This window comes from Dasypus novemcinctus, chromosome 22, assembly GCF_030445035.2.
Source record: "Dasypus novemcinctus isolate mDasNov1 chromosome 22, mDasNov1.1.hap2, whole genome shotgun sequence".
Lineage (NCBI taxonomy): Eukaryota > Metazoa > Chordata > Mammalia > Cingulata > Dasypodidae > Dasypus > Dasypus novemcinctus.
In genome coordinates, this window is record NC_080694.1 from 47,914,236 (window position 1) to 47,938,499 (window position 24,264).

The 24,264-nt window shown below is 47.8% G+C and overlaps 2 protein-coding genes across 7 annotated transcripts in view; one reads left to right on the forward strand and one right to left on the reverse strand.

Moving 5' to 3' along the window:
- Positions 1-3,759, forward strand: part of JARID2 (jumonji and AT-rich interaction domain containing 2) — a 236,814-nt gene extending 233,055 nt beyond the window's left edge. For all 5 annotated transcript variants that reach the window (XM_058285252.2, XM_071210978.1, XM_058285251.2 and 2 more), the window contains one exon: positions 1,828-3,759. In XM_058285252.2, coding sequence (XP_058141235.1) covers positions 1,828-2,010 — 183 coding nt within the window. In that variant the 3' untranslated portion in view covers positions 2,011-3,759. The remainder of the gene's footprint in view (positions 1-1,827) is intronic.
- A 444-nt stretch (positions 3,760-4,203) lies between these two features.
- Positions 4,204-24,264, reverse strand: part of DTNBP1 (dystrobrevin binding protein 1) — a 121,859-nt gene continuing 101,798 nt past the window's right edge. For both annotated transcript variants that reach the window (XM_058285256.2, XM_004483450.5), the window contains exons 8-10: positions 13,435-13,590; positions 6,102-6,245; positions 4,204-4,580 (exon numbers count right to left, since the gene is read on the reverse strand). In XM_058285256.2, coding sequence (XP_058141239.1) covers positions 4,333-4,580; positions 6,102-6,245; positions 13,435-13,590 — 548 coding nt within the window. In that variant the 3' untranslated portion in view covers positions 4,204-4,332. The remainder of the gene's footprint in view (positions 4,581-6,101; positions 6,246-13,434; positions 13,591-24,264) is intronic.

Here is a 24,264-nt window from a genome sequence, read left to right on the forward strand (position 1 = left end):
AGGGGACACTGGCCGGATGTCGCCGTGGAGCCCGCGAGCGGGGCCGTGTACAGCTGCCCTGAAGCCGAGCCTGCGGCCTTGTGCTCTCTCCGCCCCGCGTCCCGCACGTGCTCCCCAGGAGCCGAGGCTAGCGGCGGGGAAGGGGCTGCGGTGGGCCGTCCCCTGGGGGGCCCGTGGGAGGGGCCGCGGGCCAGCTCGCTGGACACCCCTTTGACTCAGTTGTACGAGGGCTAAGCTGAAAATAGAGCCATTTACATCTTCTTTGTTTTTTAAAGAGCATGTTCAGCGCAGGCAATAACCACTTTGTCTTTGCTGCTGCTTCACAAATGTCAGAAAATGGTTAAAAATAAACCCTCGGCATGTGCGGAGGGAGAGGAGAGCAGCCCAGGGCGGGAGGCTGCGCGATGGTGAGGGAGCGGCCAGAGCCGGGCGCTGTTTCCACCACCAGCCCGGTTTTACTAGAGCTTCTGATGTGAGCAGGATCTGCAAGAAGCGAAAGCCCTGGTTTTCACAAGGAAGAGAAGGAACGTGGGAACCTCAGTTGCCGGTGAGGTCTCCTAGGAAAGGCGCTCCCGGGGCCGCTCCTGCGAGCTGAGCTGTGCAGTGTAAGGCGGCGTTTCCTGCCGCTTCCCGAGGTTAGGTGTGTTTCAGAGCGGCTGAGACACCCCCAGGAGCTGTTCCTGAGTCCCGGGGAGCCCAGCAGACTGGACATGGACAGTGGCCACGTCCCACCCCGGGGGCCGCCCGTGGGTCAGCACAGCAGCCCAGTGCCCGGCTGCTCCCCACCGCTTGGTACTGCCACCTGCTGTCCTCCACGGGAGCCACTGGCCTCGGGGCCCTTCCCAGGGTCTCGGGGCCAGCAGCCCACCTGGACAGACCCTCCCCTGCTGCCCCCCACGGGGCAGGCGTCTCCCAGGGAGCCTCCCACGGGAGGTCTGCCCGCCCGGGCTGCCCCATGGCCGGCCTCGGGCACACGCTGCACCCTGTGCCCGTCCGCCTGCTGGGGTGGCCCTGGCTTTCAGAGAAGCCGGTTGTGTGACCGGTTAGGCCACCTGCTCTCCAGACCCTGCAGGGGCAGCCTGCGTGGGGGCCGCTTCCTGTCGCCAGCTTCGCCTCCTGGGCTGGCCTCAGAGCCGCCTGCTTGGCGCGTGGGCCCCCTCCCTCCTGCACGGCTCCTGTCTGTCCTGGGGCTGAGCACCAGGGACCCGAATGTGCGGTTGCCTGCTGTTTTAGCTCTTTTCTGTGTTTTTTAAAATTGGGTGATTGTGGCAGGAGTTGTGGGAAAGTTACAAGTGTATTTTTGAAGCAGATATTGACGTGGTTCTTGTGGGTGAATTACAAGGATGATTTTATTTGCCATTCATCGTCCCTGCAGTGAAACAGGGAGTCATGGAAATATGGAAATATTTATAAAAAGCATGTGTTTGCGTTCATTTGTACGTTACGTGGCTTTGATGTCAGTCTAGGCACAGTGAAGCAAGCAGACTGAGGTGTTTCTGGAACCATCCCCCTAACAGAGGACTTGGACCACGCTCGTACCAGAACTGCCTTGTTCTGGAGTCGGGCGGCTGGAGGCTCTGGGCCAGGGAACTGGCCGGCGTCCAGGCAGGCTGCACTCCAGAATCGAGACAACACTTTAGGGGCCCATGTAGGTTCTCACAAAGCGGGGGTCCAGTTTCCAAGCCTGACTGCGCCTCTGAATCCATGGGGCCCGAAACTCGGGTGGGAAAGTGCGGCAATCCCCTTGTGGACAGCACTTCCCCGGTGCCTGCCGCTGGCACCCTGGCCTCTGGCTCGCTAACACCGTCTTCTTTCCACCCTCAACAGGAACAGATCATCAGCCTGGTCAATCAGATCTGCGGCAAGGTCTCTGGCAAGAACGGCAGCATTGAGAACTGTCTCAGTAAACCTACACCAAAAAGAGGGCCCCGAAAGAGAGCGACGGTGGACGTGCCGCCATCCCGGCTTTCCGCCTCCGGTTCATCCAAAAGTGCTTCGAGCTCGTCATGAAGATGCCAACACTCATTGTCGATTTATATATATTTTTTTGTAATTATTATATTCTAGTTTGGAGTACTTGCTGTAGGATACAAGCTGTCTTTGCACTAGCTCTAAAGAAGATTTTCTTCTGGTTTTAGAGAACTAATTTTGTTTTAGCATTAAACTGATGAACTTTTTTTTGTACTTAGAATACTTAGATACTGCAGTCAGATTTTTGGAACTGCCGTATATCCACTGTTTTAAACCCTTGAGGGGCTATATTAATTTGTATTGCCCCGATGGCTGACAAAAGCCTTTTTGTTGGTTTTGTTTAATTTTTTTTTTTTTTTTTTTTGTAACTGTTGGGGAAAAAAGGCTTTTTAACCCATTTTTGAAGAGGGTGAAGTTTGGAGAACAAATTATAAAACCATCAGTCATGTGAGCAGATTTTCTAGACAGAAAAAGGGGTAGGACACACAAAAAAAAACTTGAAAAGAAATGGCTTTACTTGGGCTGTCTTTTCTTCTGTCATGTGCAAGATGAGTTTGTAATTTTTAAACCGGAGAGCCCCCGTCTCGTCGCTCTGGGCGCTTGCGGCGGCTGAAGGCGGGCGTTGGTTCCTGGCCTCGGCGCACGCGGGGCGACGCGTGACCAGGTTGTCTTACCAGCACATCACTATGCATCTACGGAAAAGAGGACGAGCGAGAAGGGAAAGAAGACTGCCTGCCTTGGAGGGGTCACGTGAGGGAAAACTGTGCCTGATTTCATTAGGAAATCCATCCTGTTATTTTTTGGTGCTGTTGGCTACTTTATCAAAAAACCCTTCAATAGCATCCTTAAGAAAAAAAAAAAAAGAAAAAAAAAAGGAAAAAAGTGATTGAAGCCCTAAGTGCTTCTTCGTCCTAGATGTGCAATCTTTATCGAACATTCCATCTTCATCTCACTGCTGTTGTTTCACACCTTCACAAGTCAGCATTAATCTTTCTTTTTAAATTTGTTTGGTTTATGATCACATTTAGAGCCACTGGGAGGTCTGCAAGTTCTTTTTGAATGTGAAAATGCATTTGCGCTCATCTTGTCTATTTTTTCTCTTCATGTTGTAACAAAAAAGAAAAAAGAAAAAAAATCCCAACCCTTTTGTACATATGCCTGTAAATTGTTTTAAATACTTGAGCCTTTTTCTTGGTGGGGGGCGGGGAGGGGGGTGGAAAGACAAGATGAAGAAAAGCCTTACATTTCAGTTTCTTCATCGGTTGGATTGGATGCTTACAGGGTTTTTCTTGTAACGTTTATAAGTGCTGCTTACATCACTGAACAACGACAACAAATAATAATAATGGAGTAGCTGTTGCCCTTCTCCGGTTGTATGTACAGTATGTGTGGAATAAAAAAGGGAAAATGTTTTCACAAACCGTCCTTGTTTCATAATTGAGTCCTCGGGCCTGTCGCCCCCACGGGGCGCCGAGCTGGCAGGGCCGCCGTGCGCAGGGTCCGAGGACTCGGCCCGGCGGCTCTTGTTGGGAAGACTCAACTGTTGTGGAATATTTGACAGTACCAGAGTCCGTGTTTTCTGATGTGGTTGTCCGGTTTCTATGGCCTTGCTGTGTGCTCTTCCCTCCTCTTTCCGCCTGCCTCTGGCCTACGGCGGGACATTTAATTTATTCGCGCTGCTCTGCACCCCTCCCTTGCGAGGGAGGGCTCATGTTGTTTATTGCCAGTTTTTTGTTTACTTTTCAGGTTTGTACTACAAGGTTTAATAATAAAAACAACATTTTTGGACATTTGTCTGTCTTGTGGAAGATGAGTCGAAATGAACTTTCTCTTCTGAAAAGGGGCAGAGGGTGTGGAGCTGCCAGAACCCCGCTGAGTCCCCGGAGCGGGGCTGACTCCCCTCGGCCCCTTCCACAGGGTGCAGCCGGGGCAGGGGCTTCCGCTCGCCCTGGGGCTGCCCTCACGGGGCCAGGGCTGCGCCTGCCACTCCCGGGGCCGGGGCGCGGGCAGCTCGCCTCCTCCAGGACTGAGAAGGGAGCAGTGCGCTGGGCGCAGGTGGCTCCGCTAGCACTGGGCTGCTGGACGGTGCAGGTGGAAAGCCCAGCATTATTAGAGCGGAGCTCAGCGACCTTTTAAAGGGAAGGAAAGGGCAGGCCACACACTGTTCCTTGGAACTGGGCGAGCGTGCCCTCAAGGTCTGTCTTCAGAGTGACAAACTGGCTAAGTACACTGTTTGATGCTTAAAGTCCTCAAACTTTATTGTTAGTTTCACTTTGAGTCAGTTTCTCAGACATCGGCAATTTTGCAAAAATAAGAACCTCCACCAAACAACCTGCCTTGCAGGTGGTCCAAGGAGAAGCGTTAAGAGTCACTGTCCTCACCGGTGTCGGAAGAGCCCTTTCTGTCCGCGCTGAGGGTGGCCAGGGCAGTGTCCACCTGGACTTCCTCCTCGTCAGACTGCACGAGGGGGGATGGCCCGCCTTCACTGGCGTCCGCTGGGGTGGCCGGCTCGGTGCAGGTAGATGATAAGGAAGGTGGCCTGGCTTGTAATGCTGAGGGACTGGGAACCTTAAGTGTAATTTCATCCGGGCAGGTACTGGATTCAGGCCCTGCAGAACAGGAGAAAAACCTGTCATTAAGTTGTTAGCACTCAGACCAGACACTGGACGCAGCTGGAAATGTGCAGGTGACAAAAGGCATGTCAGCCCCCACAGTGAGGCAGGGTCTGCAGAGGTGAGCTGCTCATCACAGATCAGGACTGTCCCCCGGAGAGCCCCAAGGCAAGTGTCACCAGGCAGCCAGCAGGCTCTGAGCCACCTGGACTCCTGTGACGAGTGAGCCTGAGTTCAGGACCACAGCTGCCGGCAGACGAGGCCTGAGTGGCCAGGGCAGGCAGGCCATGCCTTGGACGAGCACGCCACACAGCCTTGATAAAGCGAGATCTACTCCTTTATATCTTTTTAAGTAATTGAGAAAAAAGGCTGAGAGAAAAAAGAGAACTGCCGAACTTTTAGGAGTTCTCCAATTTCTTAGGAATTAAATAAGCTCTTAAAGGGATGTTATTTTCTACGCAGAGAGGAACTCCACCCTGGGGAGGTGTTTAGTCTTGTGGCTGGGGAAGGGGGGCACGTTAATTCCCGCCACCAGCGTCCAGGCCGGCTCGGGACGCAGCACACACGCGTTCTCAGGTGTGCTGGGAGGGCCGACAGGCGTTTTACTGGGAAGTTAAAGATCACACAAGGGGACACAAAGCCTAAGGGTGGTGGTGGTTATTTTTTAACTTCAGAAGGGAGTGGAAGCCACGATACTGCTGCAGCCTCGGGTGGCCTAAGTGCCCTAGAAAGACCAGGCTCTGCCTTTCCCTTCAGAGGTTTCGCGAACTTGACAGTGAGTGAGCGCCACTGTCTTGGCAAAAATTCACTGCTTTTCTTAACCTGGTGCGGAGCTTAGGAAGTCAGGGTGGATTTGGTCAGGTATCTACAGCCTGGGTATCAGCTTCCAAAGCAGCCTGTGCTCTGGCTCCTGCCCCTGGAGCAAACAAAAGCTTCTTGATACTGACGTACATAGAAAGGCCCACACCCGGAGGGCTGGTCTGGATTGCAAATGTGGAGAGCCAGGTACAGGCCTGGCCCCTCAGTAAACATTTGCTGCATCAGTGTCAGACAAAATCCCAGGAAGGAATCAAATGGGAAGTGCCCCCGGCACTGCGGCTCATTTTAAGGAGTCCAGCTGGTGAGCACATGGCCTTGCCCAGAGTGGACACTCAGACGCTCTTCCCGCTCCCGCCAGCAGCTACCCACGTGCTTGTGCCAGGCACAAAGCTGAGAGCCATGCGAGCGAGACCACAGCGCCCAGAAAACTCCAATCCTTAACCACACAAACCCATCTCAAAATTTCTGAGATAGAAGAGGAGGTGAAACAAGTGAAGAAAGCTGCCTATCCTCAAACAAGCCACAACTGAAACCCCAGCGTTTCATTCGTGTCACTGCAGGCTGGAAATGGGCCTCAGCGGAACAAGAAACTGCCTGTGGGGTCCGTACGTTGTCTTGACCACGTTATTCTCATTTCTCCCCTTTGTCGGGAAATAAGGTTCCTAAGTCTACGCTTAAGTGCAAGTCTGCCAGCCCTACCCAGACCAGGGGATCGCACAGTGTTCTCTTCTCCCCCCGAGTTCAGGAAGACGTCCAGGGCCTCCTGGTCGGAGATGTCCATCAGGTCCATCTGCTCCAGCACGTCGATGTTCACCTCCATCGACGACATGCTGCCTATGGGCTCTGGAAACACAAGCCACAACATGAGAAGTTACACTTCCGTCTTCAGTAATGTTTTAAAAGCTGAACTGCACTTGCAGTCAACTACACTGTTTTTTTTTTCAACATATAAAATAACCTTCTGGGGAGCAGATGTAACGGTTGAGTGCCTGCTTCCCGTGTACAGGGTATTGGGATCACTCTGGTAGCTCCCAAAAAAATCTGCCAAGGTTAAAATTTAAACAAATGACACCTCCCTTCTTGGGACTTGTGAGTAAAAGCCACCCTAGATCAGCCATGGTTTCCATCCCCTCCCACAGACCAGTGGTTCTGTCCATGCCCAGCAGATGGGCTGCAGGCTGGGGTCCCCCGGGCGCTCTCCTAGGAGGAGGAGCTGCCTCGAGGAGATGAGCATTACTGCTCTTCACAGCACCAGCAAGCCACCCCCGCAACAGCGCTGCTTTCTGCCTACAGCTGCAATTCCAGGTGTTCTAGAACTGAACAGAAGTAAAGCTGACGTTTTGGCAGCCCTTGTGACATTTCTCGATGCTAACCATTTAAGCTTCTATCTTAGCAGGAGCCAGCGTCTACGCCTCCGTAAGCTGGAACTGAGAAGATGGCAGCGAGGAGGGCGCGGGCTGGGGGGCGGGCTGCGCGCCCAGCAGTCGCAGGCGCGTGTAAGAAGCCCTCTCGGGCTGTCTTGCCTGGCGCAGAGGGAGGGGCTGCAGCTCTCATTCAAACCACGTCTACGGGCCCGAAAGCCAGGACGCCAACGCGCCAGGCTTGAGGGTGGAAGCAGCCGCAGATGGCTTCTGCGTGGACACACCTTAATCTTAGACCTCACAGGGATCTGAGCTCACAGCAGAACCCAGTCCAATCCAAAGTTCACAATACGTACGGGAAGTAAATCACCAGGAGAAGCATCTTTCCCAAGAATTGTTAGATGACTACATTGTTTAAAGAAATAAAATATGGGATTAAAAAAACTGAGTAAGGTGTCAAAAATAAGAAAACGCAGGCATTTGAAAAAGAGCCACATAATTTCTAGATAGGAAAATGATCACTAGAATTTTAAAATTCAGGGAACAACTGAAGATTAGTTCTTGCCAAACAGAACATTAAATAAACCGAAAACACTGAAAATATTCTCCACAATATAGCACAAAGAGACAAAAAATAAAAATTTAAGAGATGGAAAATGCAAAAGTTTAAAGAGCTCCAAATGGAGAGAAAGGAGCTGAAGCATATTCAGAGACTGATGACTCTCAGAATGGACTACTTGAAGTCCCAGATACAGGAAGTAAATGTATCCCAATCAAGAGAAATAAAGGAATCCCTGCCTATACCAGTTGCTAAAAAACTTAAGAACATTAGCCAGAGAGAAAGGGCAGACTAGGAAAGACACGGAAATAAGACCAACTGACAATTTATCATTAGTACTAAAAGGAGAGTGTAATATGGCCAAAGGCTAATGTTTAAATAAAAAGTATATACCCAGCATTCATTATCAAGTCTAAGATACAGGCACTGTTGGATAATAAAGCACACTTAATGAACCTTCTCATTAAATGTGTGTCTAAAACAAGACGGTAAAGGAATCTGAGAGGGTCCAAATGAAAGAAAGCACATTACGCCTAGTCAAAATTTGTGATTAAATACAAATCTCTGAATAAGCTGATCATCAATATCTAATTTGGGGGTTACTGGGGAAGAAATAAAATGCTGACCAGTAATGGTATGTAAAGCCAGCGAGAAGTATGCTCAGTTAGTATAAGATCCCTGTTTTATTTGGGAGGAAGGTGAAAGGCCGATTTCTTTAATACACAAGGTCATTAAAGTCAGGCACTATCAAGAGGTCCAGAGCACATAACTAAGTTTGGGCTGGAGAAGATTTGATTATCAATAGGATGAGCCGGCTGGACTTGGCTGATCCCACTTTTGGTGGCAGCACCAAAGCAGCGGAGAGCCAGAGGCCCCGGCTGCGTGCCGCGGCCGGCAGGCTGGGCCAGGGTGCTGCCCGTGTCCCGGGGAGGCCCTGAGGACGCGGCTGCGCGTGCCTGCGGAGCCTGCGGAGCCTGCAGCGCCAGCCCCCGCGCCGGGGCTGCGGGGAGGGCAGCCCACGCGCCACCTCGCGGGCGCTCCCAAGCCCGGCTGCGCGGAAGGCGCTCGGCACCTTGGCCCTGCCCTGCTGCCGGGAGGCGGCCTCCGAGTCCCGGGACTCCCTGCGGTTGAGGGTCTTGTGACTCCAGGGGCAGTGAGCGCACCCCTGAGGCGGTGGGGGGGCTCTGGGTCGCCTCCGGGCGCAGGAGCTGTAGCTACCCCACCCCGTCGAGCATAGTAAACCCCTGGGAGTCTCTAGGGCAGCGGAGCTCTAGAGCGCGGCGTCCCGATGTGGTGATTCGGAGACGTGCCCTGACGCCACCCAAGCGTCTCTCTTGGGTTTTGTATCTTTTTTGCTATAATAAAACTATGATCCTAAGAAGAGCACTTTCAGTGAATTCTGAGCTGTCTGGCAAACGAGCAAGCCCAGGGCGGTGGGAACCCCCAAGTTTGCAGCCAGCTGGTCCGACGGTGCCCTGCGCCCTGGGCTTGTCGCCCTGCAGGCGTCACCCCAGGATGCAGCGGCACCCCTCGGCCTGGTGAGGGGTGTCAGGTGTTGGCGGTCTATATAAAACAGCTTTTTTGGCTTTTCACCTTTGCTTTGAGAGGGGCAGTTTCTTTTTTGTCCCATTTTCTTAAAAAGGGCAGGAGTATAATGTTTAAAACAGGAAAGAAAGAAATTGGACTGCATAGCCCAGGGAAACCTTTCCAAAGAAGAAAGCACCAAGGAAGGGGTCAGGAAGCAAAGGACAGCAGTAATCAAATAAAGGGAAATAACCAGGCTTGCCAGTGGAGAGAGCAGTTAGAAGATTAAACCAAAATAAAACCCAGCCACATTCTGTTCATAGGAGACACTCCTAAAACATAGGACACAGTTAAAAAGAAATGACAAAACATAACAGGCAAATACTAGCTTTAAGAAGAGAGCTGAGAGGCTTGTAAGAAAACTCTGTTAAAAAAAAAAAGCTGACAGCATTAGTATCAAGCAATATGGACTTTAAGGAGAAACAAAAGCTATATTGGAATATAGAGGAGTACTTTAATAATTTTTGAAGAATTCAGTTCACCAGGAAGATAATTTTAAACTTCTGTGTGACTGCATTTTGTGGCTGTCGTTTTGGAGCAAAGAAAGAGTACAGCAAGGAAAATGTAATGCATCTGCAATCATGGTAGGGGAGTGAACCCCATGGTGGCCTAGCGTTAGAATCTTGCCCCCAGGCAAGACTGAAGCATGCAGGGAAATGTTAACAGCCCATAAAGTGAGTTTCAACAAATGTTTAAAAAAATCAAAAGCCCATTCTCTTAACCACAATGAAACTGAACCATCAGTAATACAAGGTAACTAGAGGGAAGGGGATGAGGCTCATGCAGCTGGGCCCCTGTCACCATATAGGAGGTCCAGGGTTTGATGCCCAGGGGCTCCTGGTGAGGGCAAGCTGGCTGTGTGGCAAGCTGGACCACGTGGAGTGCCACCCCACACAGGAGTGCTGGCCCACACAGAGAGCTGACGCAACAAAAAGAGACAGAGGAGAGACAGTAAGAAAAGAGACAATAAGAGACACAGCAGACCAGGGAGCTGAGGTGGCGCAAGAGAATGATTGCCTCTCTCCCACTCCATAACGTCCCAGGATAGGTTCCCAGAGCTGCCTAATAAGAATACAAGCAGACACAGAAGAACTCAGAGAGAATGGAGAGTAGACAATGCAGAGGGGGGAGAAATAAATATAAAAAAAAAAAAAAAGTTAACTAGAAAAACTGTCATACATTTATTTTAAAAGACTAAACAGTTCGTAAGTTAAATTAGAAATATTAATGAAAATTTCAAAATAGAGAAATTATTGAAAAATTGAGAGGAACAACAAAATAAAAATTGGTTTTTTTGCACAAAACAAAGATTGGGAAGGATTCATAAGAAATGACACATGGGGCACAAATTAACAATTTTCAGAATGTAAAAGCAATCGTAATCACAAATACAGTTGAGATTAAAAAGAATTATTATGACTGATGTTATGCTAAAATATTTGAAAACTAAAGAAAAGTGTGACAAATTCTATGAAAAACTAACCAAAATGTTCTCAAGAAACAATAGAAAACCTCTATAATCATCAGAGAAAAATAGAAAAGTTTTCTTACAATGAAATCACTGGTCCCTGCAGGTGGTAGAGGCAAGTGCTACCCAACATTCAGGAAGTAAGTCCCGAGAGACCACAATCACCATCTTCATACGCAGAAAGGTTCAGCACCGTTAAAATCTCACCTTTCTTTCAACCTTCATCTCTCTCTCTCTCTAGAATTGGACAGAGCTTTTCACAGAACCTGAACATCCGACCTTATCTCTATTCAGAAGAACAGAGAACCAAGAGTGGGCAAGGCAGTTCTGAAGAGAAAGGCCCGCGTGTCGGGCGCGGCGGGGGCCTCGTTCCACCAGCCGTGGGGACTTGGTGGGAACTTGCTGCCCGCAGGTCGTCTGCGCCGGCACCGCTGACATTTGGGCTGGACCTGGCTTTGCCTCGGGGGCGTCCTGCTCGAGGCCAGAGGGTCAGCCCCTAGAGCCGCCAGCACAGCCGCCTCCGCCCTGGGTAGGAGCACCACGGTCCCAGGCCCTGCCCAGCCGAGGACGGCTGCTGACCCAACAGTGCCACCGAGAGGACGGGGCGGGCTCGGGCAGGACAGACGATGAGGGGGCAGGAAAGAAGCCTAGAAAAGACTCAGGATCTGGTGCAAGCTGACCTAAGCCAGAGGGCAATGTCAGGAAGTGAAGAAAGAATGCTGGGGGGACAAATGGCCTGTTGCTGTGGAAAAATTAAAATTGGCTCTTCACCTCACAACATACACAAGTCAGCTGGGGGTGGATTACAGGGCCGCAGGACGCTGAGCCTGCACCAGGGGACACAGCCAGGAGAACACTGGCCAGCCGGGCCTCTCCAGGGCACCCTCCACTGACAGCTGCGCCAGACCCGACCCGACGCATGGAGCAGGAGCGCGAGTGACCCCTCCCGCGGAAGCGGGGCGGCCAGGCTGGCGTGCAGCGGCGTCCGGGAGGGCGCCCTGGCGGCTCCACAATGTGCAAGGGCCCAGTTCCCGTGTCCCAGACTTCCAGCCCCCGAGGCCCCTGCCTGAGGGTCAGCGAGTTTTACCACCATCCAAGTGGGGCACCGTGTCACTTTACCCTCTAATTTTCTGAATAAAACTTTCTGTGCCATGTCTTAACTAAAAAATGGTATTTAGAAAGACACAAAAAAGTGCAAAAAAAAGAAAAAAGATACTTTGGAAAGTGAGACCAAAAAAACTGACTACTATATCTGATTTAAAGTGGAGTGAGTCCAAAATTCCACGTTCTCTGTAGAAGTTGTGTTTTGTTTTTGACGCAGTCTTCTAAATTACACTTCCCCTATTCCTCCCTGGCGATGAAGAATCCTCCTGCAACCCATCCCACCTGGACAGCCCTTTGGGTGCCCCCCTCTTTGAGACGTCCTGGGGACCATCTGTAAAGCGCGCACTCAACCGCTGAGCTACACCTGCCCGCTCCCGACAGCCCTTTGGAGAAATGCCCATCTTTTGGCCCAAGTTGACGCCAAGAGCTAAAAAACCCATGGCCTCCAGTTCTTCGATGCCTTCACAACCATGTATATTGGCAACATGGGCCTGACTTCATTTTTTTTCACTTTAAAAAATGAGTTAAGCACTTTGTTGAAACGAGGAAAATTATTCTCCAGATGCTCAAAACTACTAAAATCCAAATACTTAACATTCACTCACTGCCCCACGGATGTTCAGGGCCCCTTGCCCGGGCTCGGGCCTGGCCGGCGGGGAGGACGCTGCGCCCACCAGCCCCGGCTTCTGGCCTGGCGCTCGCGCCTCGTCGTGCCTCCGTGTGCGGCCAGCACCTCCAGAGCTCCTCGGGAGACGCTTCCATTTCCCTTTCCTCCTCTTTGGGCCCCAAAGAGTGCCTGTTAAGTTAAACTAAGTGAGACACGTCCAGTGCTCAGCAGCAGGACTTTCCACCACCGTCCTCCTGCTCGCCCCCCACCTGCACCCCCCATCAGAGGCAAAACAGGCATTGTCAACAGAGAGGACGATGAGTCCGGCTGACCTCTGGGGCACTCAGCTACTACTGTCTCTCTACGTTACTTTCTTCCTCATTCTTTGATTTCTTCAGCCTCTCCCAGGAGAGCACAGAATTGAATGACAAGGAAGGAAAGGTGAAGGTGGCAGGCACTGGGGGGTGCCATGGTGGGGGGCAGCCCACGGGAACAAAGCCCGAAGGCCAAGTGCAAAGAGACTTGGGGTGGGAACAGAGGACAGAAAGGCAGGAGCAACGAGGAGGCCTGGACGTCTCTCCACACTGCCGGGCAAAGGCGAGGGCTGCCGCTCCAAGGGGGAGGCGAGTGCCCCTGCCCCCACCTGCCCCACCCACGGGCTCCTTCCCAGGCTCTGGTTCTTCAGGAGAGGCCAAGGGAGGGAGCCCAGAACCCTGACCTCTCCCCTGCTTGGGTTATTCTCGGCCAATGAAAGAGAAGCCGGCAGGCACTGTGCATCTAGATGTCCAGCACTGCACTGTTTACAGAGGTCAAGGATCTCGGTGGTCACATGGGGGCCTGGTTAGGTGAACAGATGCATCCTGGTGTGCGTGCAGCCTTTAAACACCCTGTCCAGGGACTTTTCATAATAGAGAAGGGAAGACCCTCATACACATATTTAGAGAAGATCTATATAATTTGTTGTCAGTTACATAAATATAGACCAACTCACTCACAGACCAGAGTGAGCCATACTAAAATTTTAATAGTGATAATTCTGTGTAGTGCAATTAGGGGTATTTTTAATTGCCTATTTCACTTTTTAAAAAACAATTTCCCAAGTTTTCTATAAACATAATTTGTGTTTGCCATTTTTAAAAGTATGTTTTTAATTGACTTCAATAAAGCCTAGAGCTACAGGACAGAGAAGGCAAGGACAAGACAAACGTGGCATGCCACAAACTGTGAGCCTGACAGTGGTTTGGATTCTGAGGACAGACCCTGTGCCCATGCTGGTGGGAGGCGGTGAGCGCACGCCGCCCTCCGCCCGCCCAGCAGCACCCTTGTACCACAGCCCCTGCCCCACTTGCCTCGCCTCTCGGCTATCTGCAGGTACCCTGTGGAGAGGTACTGCTCCATGTCTTGCTGGAAGGCTTCCTCAAAGAACTTCTGCCGCTCCCTCAGCTTCATTTGCTGGGCGTGCTCCATCTCCAGGACCTTCTGGGTGTGCTCTGCATCTAGTTCAGCTGCGGAAACAGAATAGTTTGGGTCAGGGTTAGAAGAGGGGCCGAGACAGGATGTGGACTTCAGGTCCTCCTCACGACCCACCAGGCCCCGTGCTGCGGGGCCTCGTACAGTGGTGGGCCCGCGCTGCTCCTGTGACACACCGGCCTCTTCCCTCTGCCTGGGCGGGCTGGGCCTTTCCGCAATTCCATGTCTTTACAGATGCTGTTCCCCTGCCTGGAGGGACCTTCCCACCCAGGCTTCCCATTCTTCATGTGGGAACCAGACAGCTCTTGAAAGATCAAGGCCAACTTCCCAATCCTTCAGCTAATTCAAGGAGAACCTGTTGCTTCATCCTGATGTTTCTAGGTCACTGTGTTCAAACTTTGGGGGCTGACGTAAATTACAACACAACAGGTACAGAGGTGGAGCTCCTGCAGACTGTGGCCAGACTTCATTCATTTTAGAATCTCATCACCCAACTCAGTGCCTGGCAGTGAGTAAGCACCCACTAAGCATTTGCTAAAGAGAAAGTATGGAGCCACTATGGTAGAAAGAGGCAACCGTGAGCCGGACCACCTCGACCTGCCCATTACCCAGGCCACCAAGGAAAGTCACTTAGCCTTCCTGAGTCACTCAGCTGAGAAATCCAGAGGGACATGAACCCAATCCTGATCTGAAACAAATGAAGCAGTGTGAAAGGACTTCATCATTAAAGTAAGCAGCAACCCCTCAGGTTAGCGCGGGTCGGCAGTGCTAGGCAAGAAGAACTAGTATCATCCACCTGAGCCTCAACATCCAAACAAGAACCCCGAACTGAGCAGCTGGGACGGACTCCCCAGGTTCAGCGTTTGCTCAGGGTGTGCACGGGGAGTGTATGAACTGACACCCCGGGGAGGCATGGACCACTCTTCACCCCAGACGTGGTCAAGAGTTAGTTCTAAATTTGCCAAGTCTTACATCCTTTGTGCAGGCCTGCTCCCGTGCTGTGGACGGGCCCACGGCCCCTCCCCGGTGTCAGTGCCCTGGCCTGTCCCCAGGACTGCTCGTTCATGTGCTGGGCTGTACTCAGGGGATTCGGCGGTGCTGCTGGCACCGGCTGCCTTTAGGACAGGGAGATTGCCCCATGTGAGCCTGGGCACAGAGCTGGTAAGAGGCTTGAAGTGTGAGAAGGATTTGCCACCAAGGACATCCTCCCTTGCTGACTGTGAAGATGGAGGGGCCCTGGGGTACCGGATGTGGCAGCGTCAGGAGCGCGTCCAAGGCCACAAGGAGCAGGGGTGCTGCCAAAACCCTGCACGAACCTGGCAGCAGAGGCTGTCCAGAGCCCCTGGGAATCCCTGATTTCAGTCTGGCCAGACACCAAGCGCCCGGCCACCTACGGGACTGAGGTAATAAATGGTGGTTGAGCCACTGAGTCTGTGGTGACCTGTCACGCAGTACGGGGTTACTCCAAAGAAGCTGTCCTGTGAATGCCAGCCTCTGCCTGAACTGGGGTGGCTGAGGAACTGGCAGAGGACAACCTGAGTCTTTTCATTTAAACAGACAGTGAGGAACACCTACCTTGTGGCAGACACTGGGCTAGGCTGAGTTTGACAGGAGGATACAGAGCTGTTACCCAGAAAATCTAGTCATCAGCAAAAAAAGTCTCAGCCACCTGACTGTCCTGAGATAAACTGAGGGCCTCAAGCATTAAAAATTAATCCCATCCAAGGCATTATTCCCTCTGGTTCACCTTTGGGAAGTGTCAACTGGTGGGCTATCAATCCAATGATTTAAAAAATAATTAAAAATTTATATACACACACACATATATAAAGCTTACAGTGAACTCCCCTGGTCTCCACAGCCTCCTGTGATGTGCCCGAGTCATTCCACAACCCCACACAGACCAAACCACATTCACAACTGCAGGCATGGTGGATTTTAAAAGTTACACAGGGAAGTGGACTTGGCCCAGTGGATAGGGCGTCCACCTACCACATGGGAGATGCAAGGTTCAAACCCAGGGCCTCCTGACCCGTGTGGAGCTGGCCCACATGCGGTGCTGATGTGCGCAAGGAGTGCTGTGCCACACAGGGGTGTCCCCCGTGTAGGGGAGCCCTACGCACAAGGAGTACGCCCTGTAAGGAGAGCCGCCCCATGCAAGAAAAGTGCAGCCTGCCCGGAGTGGAGCCGCACACACAGAGAGCTGACACAGCAAGATGACACAACAAAGAAAGAGACACAGATTCCGGGTGCCACTGACAAGGATGCAAGCGGACACAAAAGAACACACAGTGAAGGGACACACAGAGCAGACAATGGGGGGGGGGGGAATAAAAAATAAACCCAAGGGGGGAAAAAAAAAGTCACACAAAGGGATATGTTTTAAATTCCAAACCAACTATAGTATCCAATACTTGAATATTCTGCCCAGAATATTCTAACACTCTTGGCTACTTATATTGCAAGGCATATAAACTAATATTAACCGAAGCAACACATAAACAGGAGAGTAAATCTTCCCAACTACATATAATGCACTCAAGCTCTGTGTGTTCTCTAATTTCCATGTCACCTGAAATTATTTAGGGATGTAACCATCTCCTGCTGTGCTCCCAACAGGTCCCGGGGTTGGCAGACTTGGATCTTTCCCTCCAGGAGACCCCGCGGTGCCCTGCGGCCCGGTCCTCCTGCCCTCTGCCTGCAGCTGCAGCCAAGGAAGGCAGCTCTGAGCAGCTCATGCCAAGCCCGCCTCGGGACCACGCCTGGGCTTCTCGCTGCTTTTCGGGGCAGGGTGTTTCCTGAGTCCCAAGAACCCACGAGCATGTGCAGCCCAGGGTTCTGGGGCATTGGGGCAGCTCAGCCAGCGGGTGGCAGGTACTGGCCTCCCACCCCCAGATGGTCCCAGGAAGTGCCCTTCTCATGGTCCCGCCATCCCGGTGAACTGAGCTCCGTGGCCACAGCAGCCCCTGCGGGACAGTCTCCCACTGGCGGCCTTTCCACCTCAGCTGCCGCCCGCTGCTTCCTGGGATCACCTCCCAAGTCAACCACCTGCAGGAAAATCCTTCCAGGCCCTGCTTTCAGAGAAACCCAAGCTAGGCTCCTCCACTACTAGCTCTCCCTAACGCAACCTCTAAGAGTTGCAACTTCCTCCTCCGAAGACAAGGGGCAGTATCACCTGTGTCACTAGGCCGTTGGCAGCATTATACAGGCAACATGCAGAAAGTGCCGGGACGTGGTACGTGACAGCTGACCATTAACAGTGAATCAGCGTTAGGTGAGGCCACGGGCTTCCGAAAAGGAGCGCTGCCAAGTGCTACCAAGAGCCAGCCTCGAGCGTGACACTGAAAACCACTCTGCACTCTCTCAGCCCCGCTCAGACAGGGGAGGAGAAATAATCACCTTTCAGGGCCCTTCACTAATCTGCAAGGAGTTTAGAGTGAATCCTCAGGGATGTCTTTCATTTTTTTCAATTCAGCTGTCAATATATCTGTTCAAATGATTCATGATTGCAAAGTGCATTAGACTAAGTCAACCCTAAAATACATTAAGTGTGCTTCAAACACTTCAAGTGATGTGTAATCTTTCTTTTTAAATAAATCCATAATAACCAGCTCAAAAACAAAGACCAATGTAGAAATCATGAAAGGTGTTGTAATTAAACACTACCTTGTTTTAACTGAATTAAGGTTTTCTATAGATAGAACTATAGGTAAATAATTTGAAAACATTTCATTTTTCCTGAGACTTCTGCTTCAAGTCTCATGGTTGTGAATTCATGGCCACACAGTTTTGATCTTAGGTTTTTTTTCCTTTCTGAGGATGAAATCCAATCATGTCTCAACCCTCAAGGAGTGGGGCATAAGAAGAGGTACCTTGATAATGACTAAAAAAAGACAATGAAAAGGGGGGAAATGACTATTTTAAAATTTAAAATATATTACTTACTACCAATAGTTATTTAAAATCATTTAAAAATAACATCACTGCTCAAAAGCTACAGAAAGCTTCACCCTCAACCATGTGACTGAATGAGGGATGCTCGAAGTGCACCAGGTGTCCTGAAATCATAATTTAATATATCCAAATTTGGGAGTGGTAAAATGAAGGGAGGATATCTGAATCAAAAATTTCAAGTCTAGAAGTTTAAGAACACCTGGATTTTAGAATGACTATGGAAAAATCTAAATTATAGAACATTGTTCTACAAGGAAAAATGACCCCTTGTTCACATTTGAGAAGTCATTTATTATACTGGTGAAAGCCAGACACAGACATAAAGAACTTCAACCAATGGTTGTAAGATTAAAAAGGAAAAAAAAAAAAAACATCAGAAAAAGGTACAGTCGTTTTTCAACCAAAAGCCAGTAGTAATCATTTAATTCCATTATTAACCCTGGGCTATGTCTCTTTATTTCAACTCTAAATCACTACTCATGTTTTATCTGATGGCAACTTTTACTTTAACTACCACTATCAATTTCAAATAGATAATTACTCAGAACAACAAAAAATTCCATTACCAGTGAATCAATTCTCAATTATATGTTTTTAATGGGGCATAAGGGTGGCACAAGATATATGAAATTAAAACAAAAATCCATCAAGCTCATTTCAGGAACAATTTCAACCTATTCTATAACTAAGTCTTTTAACAATAGTAATAAAAGCACAGTGCTAATGAGTGAAAATGGCTCCAAAGATGCCTGTGGGAAGAAATGGAGGATGTGAGAAAACTAAGATAAACCCTTCCATTAAAAGAGTTCATGAAAATCTGTTTCATCCAAAATGATAAAAGAAACAGCAAAATTAATTAAATGTAAGTTGAGAAAAATTCTGAGAATCTCTACATTATATTAATGACAGAGCATTTTTCATTCATGGTAGATAATCAAGACTAAGAATCCGTTTAAAAATCTATACTTTAAATATTCATAATTCAGATGTTTATATATTACAGTAGGGAGTAGGAATTCTGTGACACAAATACATGTGACATGATCAAGGCAAACTGTGAAATCTCTGTAAATTTCCAAATATAAATAGGTAAGTAAGTATCTCTGAAACAAATTTAACTGCTAACAGGCTGGCAAACTACATGGCTACAAGAGACCTGTCAGTGTGATAGAATTAAAGACTGGGATCTACTAATTCTTTAATACTGTTTCTAATCACTTGCATTTATTTAATAGTGTTTTTTTCCTCTGTTCAACAGAACAATTCTGGTAGAGTGAAAAAGAAATTAACTGAAAAAAACCTCCAAACAAATAAATTCAAAGCTGCCCCAGTCCAGATGGCAGAGTGAGATCTTCAGGGCTCTGTTTCCCACAGAAGCTTTGAACGACCAGCAAGAAGTGGTAGAAAAAGAGTTCTCAAAGTTCCAGAAACCAGCTGCAGGACTGCAGTAACAGGGGAGTGCTCCTCAAGGAAAAGGCTCTTAGGAGCAGGAGCAGCGACTGGCACCCTGGCCAGCCCTCCTCCAGCCCCTCCTCCTAGGTGCCTGGTCCTAGTCCCAGAGGAAGCAGAGTAGCCTCGTGCACATACGGGAGCTTGCATATCTGGTCCCGACCTCTGTGGTGTTGACCTGAGGGATGCGCCTCCCCAGGACCTGCCCTGCCTGTAGAAGGCAGCTCGTTGAGCCCCGGGGAGCAGTCAAGTGGCTGCCTGGGGCAAGAGACCGCGGGCTGCAGGACATACAGTGCGGAGCTGGGGACCATGAGGAATGTGCTTCCTAGGGACCAGGGGACGTTCAGAATTGTGTCAACAGGAATTCCTGGGGCCAAACCTGCATGGCCAAGACAAGACCCCTGTACAGAAAGGATTAGGGAAGTCCCTACACTTTGGCCTGGAGCTATTCTCTAAACTCGTTGTATGAATAAGCACCAAAGGAGAATGCTCTAACAGGTTAGTCTGCAAAGACTGGAAAGGTATTTTCTTATTATTCTTTTGTTGTTGTTGTTAGCTCCTGGCATTCAAGGAAGGCTCTTTCATAACATTAACTAGATACAAGCTTAAGGCACAAAAACCTCAAGCCTAAATTCTAGTGAAAATATTAAAATCTCAAAATGTTAGGTTTCAACAAAAGGATACAAAACATAAGCAGCAACGGGAAGTGATGGCAAAGGAGAAGACTAAATCATTAGAAACCACCCATAAGGAGGACCAGACCTGGTGCGTTCCACAGACTTAAAACAAACAAACAAGGTCCTAAATATGTTCGCCAAGCTAAAGGAAAACATGGACAAAGAACTAAAGGAGATCAGGAAAATGACAGATGAACACAAAGAGAAAAGAGAAATGGAAACTATGAAAAGGAACCAAACAGAGCTGAAGACCACAATAACAAAAACAAGGTTCCCTAGAGGGGCCAAGAGCAGACTGGAGCTGGCAGAGGAACGAATCAGTGAACCTGAAGACAGGACAAGGGAAATCACCCAGTCTGAGGAGAAGGAAAAAAGAATGAAGATAGTGAGCAGAGCCTGAGGAGCCTGTGAGATGCCAGCAAGCAAAGTAAAATATGCATCATGGGAGTCCCAAAAGGAGAGCAGAGAGAGAAAGGGGCAGTGAGAATAGTCAAGGTCATTTTAGCTGACAGCTTCCCAAAGTTAATGAAAGACATGAATATACACATCCAAGATGCTCGCTGAACTCCAACACGACAACCCCATCCTCCTTTGGGGTGAGGGGCACACTGCCCAGCACCCAGCACTTCCAGAGGAGTCTGGCCAGCTCCTCCCAGGCCTGCTGGCATAGCTCCACCAGCATGAGCTCCCATCGAGTCTATTTTCATTTACTTTTGATTGGGGATAGGGAAAGGTAATCCCAAATCCTATATTTTGATAAAATTATATGAAAATCAGATTAATAATAAGGAACTTAGGATCATTTGAAATAGATGGTGACATTTCAAGGAAATTAGATTAAGTATTAACAAAACCCGAAGGTATTTTTGCATTCATTTTCTGGCCAGTTCATTGCTTAAAGAATGATCAGGACCAAAAAGCTGAAGATTATTCGATCTGTGAGAAATGCCCTTACTCTGTAGTTTAGAGGCTTCAGGAGTTAATAACCTGCTCAAAATCCACAGACTCAAATGGGAAGTTAACAGTAGAGCTTAGTGGCTTAAAATGAGTTCCAGGAAGCACGAAGACTGCTGTACCTCCTTCAGGGGCTTTGACTCAACAAAGAGCTGAATGGATGAGTCCCAGTTTAGAGGAGTGAGTCAACTCCATGTGATTCAACACTGTATGTTGACAAAAAGCACCTTTTACAGAAACATCAACAGATAAAAATGCTGTATAAAAATATTAAGAATATATCGTGTTATCCCGTCCACTGGATGGCTTCCAATTTATTTTGTAATACTAAAAAAACTCTAGGCCAGAAGCTTTATGTAAGGGATATTTAGAAAATAGCCCAATTTCCTAGAAGTTTATTTTTTTTCTACAACTGTGCATAAAATACAGTATTCCCATATGTCACACTATTATTAACACCTGCATCAGCATGGTATATTTATTACAATTGATGAAAGCACATTTTTAAATTGTACTATTAACTATTCCATGGTATGACTTAAAGGTTCACTGTGTAGTGCAGTTCCATGGATTAAAAAAAAAAAAAATTCTATTACCATATATACAACCTAACAATTTCCCTTTAACCACATTCAGATACGCATTTGAGTCCTGTTAATTATATTCACAATGTTGTGCTACCATCACCACCATCCATCACCAAAACATTTCCATTGATCCAAGCAGGGGACTCTAAACATGTAACAACTGAATTCCCACATCAAACCTTCCTGAATTTTACCTATGCTACTGACCTACTTAGTAACAACTGGGGGTGGGGGTGGGGGGGTGGAACAAAACAGGAGAGGTTTAGATCACTACCGGAATCCTTTTAAACTAAAAAGATGTTTATTTTTTAATGCTGGATTAAAGACTCTGGGGAAAAACAATACAAACCAGTTTCCTTATCTGAATGGGACCCAGCTCTGAAAGGAGGCGTAGAGCATAGAGACGGTGTGTCTTGGCCAGCAGTTCTCAGACTTCAGTGGCATCAGACTCCGGTGGAGCGGGTTAACACACAGATCGCTCTGCCCCATGCCCAGAGCGTCTGGTGTGGTAATCCAGAAGACCAGAGAATGTGCAGTTCCTTCAGGTACAAGGCTAGTGACTGTGAGAACCCCTGCTCTAGTGAATTACACCTGTGCATCCCCATCATTTAAATTTTCACTTAGTGCAAAGATTTAAGGGGAAAAATTAATTATAAGATGGGGAAGGTGACACAATTCAGGGAAATGACAGAAACTTCCTCTCCTTTATCCTCCCGCCCCCCCCCCTTTAAATTATATGCAAAATCAACCAAAAAAGAAAAGATCCAGCAGCAACCAAAATGCATAATCAGAAACAAGCATTACCTATCACTACCCTTCCTGGGTGGGATTCCCATCCGCAGCAGCACTTCAGAACCTGTGAAGTCAATTACTTGCTCAGAAGCGGGGTGGCTTACAGAGCAGGAGGCTGCACCCTTGCTGACCAGCTCTGGGCTTTATCCTGGAACTCCAGGTCCAACCAAGGCAGGGCCTCCTCCTCTCCATTTTCAGAGACAACGAAGAAAGATTTTCCAGGTCATCCCCATTTAGACATTTATGTAAACAATACAAAAATAAATGTGCGTTTCAAATTACTAGACAAAAATCTAGCAAATAAAAATTAGGAAAAGTACACACCCCCAAAAGGAAATGAGAAAGAGGGATATGCCAACTATACAGAAGAGATATAAAAATATGTGATCTACCATGCCCCAGTACATGTCAATACATTTCAAAGCACTGATGAAATGAATAAATTGATTTCAAGTTATATATATATTATAGAAATTGCCATAAAAATGAAATTGTTAAATATCAAAATCTGATGGAGAAAGTGAAATTATTTCATACTTTCAAAGCTCATTGGGCAACGGAAAAGGAGGAAAAGCTACATAATGGACTTTTCCTAGTAATTCTGATATCACCACTTGATCATATAAGAATATTATTTTTAAAAATTTAAGGGATGGGAAGCGGACGTGGCTCAACAGAAAGAGTGTCCGCCTACTATATAGGAGGTCCAAGGGTTTGATACCCAGGGCTTCTGGCTCATGTGGTGAGCTGGCCCACGCGCAGTGCTGCTGTGCGTAAGGAGTGCCGGCCCACGCAGGATGCCCTCACATAAGGGTACTTCCCGTGCAAGGAGTGACCCCTGCGCAAGGAGAGCCTTGCAAAACCACAGCCTGCCCAGAAGTGGTGCCACACACACGGAGAGGTGATGCAGCAAGATGACGCAACAAAAAGAGACAGATTCCCTGTGCTGTCTGGTGAGAATACAAGTGGACACAGAAGAACACACAGCAAATGGACCCAGAACAGAGAACGGGCGGGGGGAGGGGGAGTAAATAAATCCTAAAAAATAAAATTAATTAATTAAAGGGAGCCTTGCCCTACCAGATATTAAAACACTTCATAAAACAATTCACACATTATGGAAAACAGAGATGGATAAATAATTTCAATGGATTCTCCCCAAAACAGACTTTATCATATGCTGATCCATATAATAAATGTCAGAAACAAATGAGAAAGTATTTAAGAATTGCATAATAAAAGGCACTGTGAAAACTAGTTGGCCACTGAGAAAATCACTTAAGGTAAGTTTTAAAGAAAGAAGAGCTAAATCTTAAAGTTACCAAGACAGGAAAGATATACATGAAGAAATTATTGAAGATTGATGTAATATGAACACCAAATACTCATGGATTTTTAAAAAATGCAATAAAAAGGGGAATGACACATTGGGGAAAAACAGCTACTATAAAGGGCAAAACACAAAACAAAAATGGTTGAGGGAAAAAAGTTAAGACTGCAACAGAAAATATTCAACAGAAAAAAGAACACTCCACAGAAGAGAAAAGTGTCCGGCCTTGTATGTTATCAAAAAAAGGAGTAACATTTTTGGTCAAGTATTAACACATACTGGCCAATATATAAACAATATTAATAAGAATGAGGTGAGATACTCTCATTATTAGTGATAGCTACTGTTAGAAGGTCCGTAGACAGCAATCTGACAATATGTACCAAACCCATTAAAAAAAAAAAATCCGAACACATTAACCTAGTGATCCCTTTTCTAAAGATGTATCCTAAGAACAGAATCCCAAAGAAGAAAAGAGCTATGTACAGAAAGCAGCTCATTTCTGTATTAAATGGCAGATCCAATCCGGACATCATGTAGCCATCCAAAATAACAGTGCAAACACGGTTAAGATATTAAGTGAAAGAAGACTGAAGAAGACAAATACTTTATAACTTGTCATGCAAAAAAGGACTTGTAAACACTCATTAAAAAAAGTTTTGTTAATATAGTAAGACTGTGGTTGGGTGACTGCCCTCAGTAAAACAACCTTTTTGTAATGTTATATAGCTTTCAGAATTAAAAATTCAAGTAAGTGTAAGAATTCATGGATATATTAAATATATCTTAATTCTCCAGTAACTATAATAAATATATTTTTGTCATGTACAACTAAAAATTAACTGTTTTTGTGATGTTATATGGTTAAGTAATTCCTTATTTTAAAAATATTCAGTGTATGAATTTCTTCATTTTCTCCTAAGTGATATTATTCATGCACTAAAAATTCACTCAATACGTTTAATA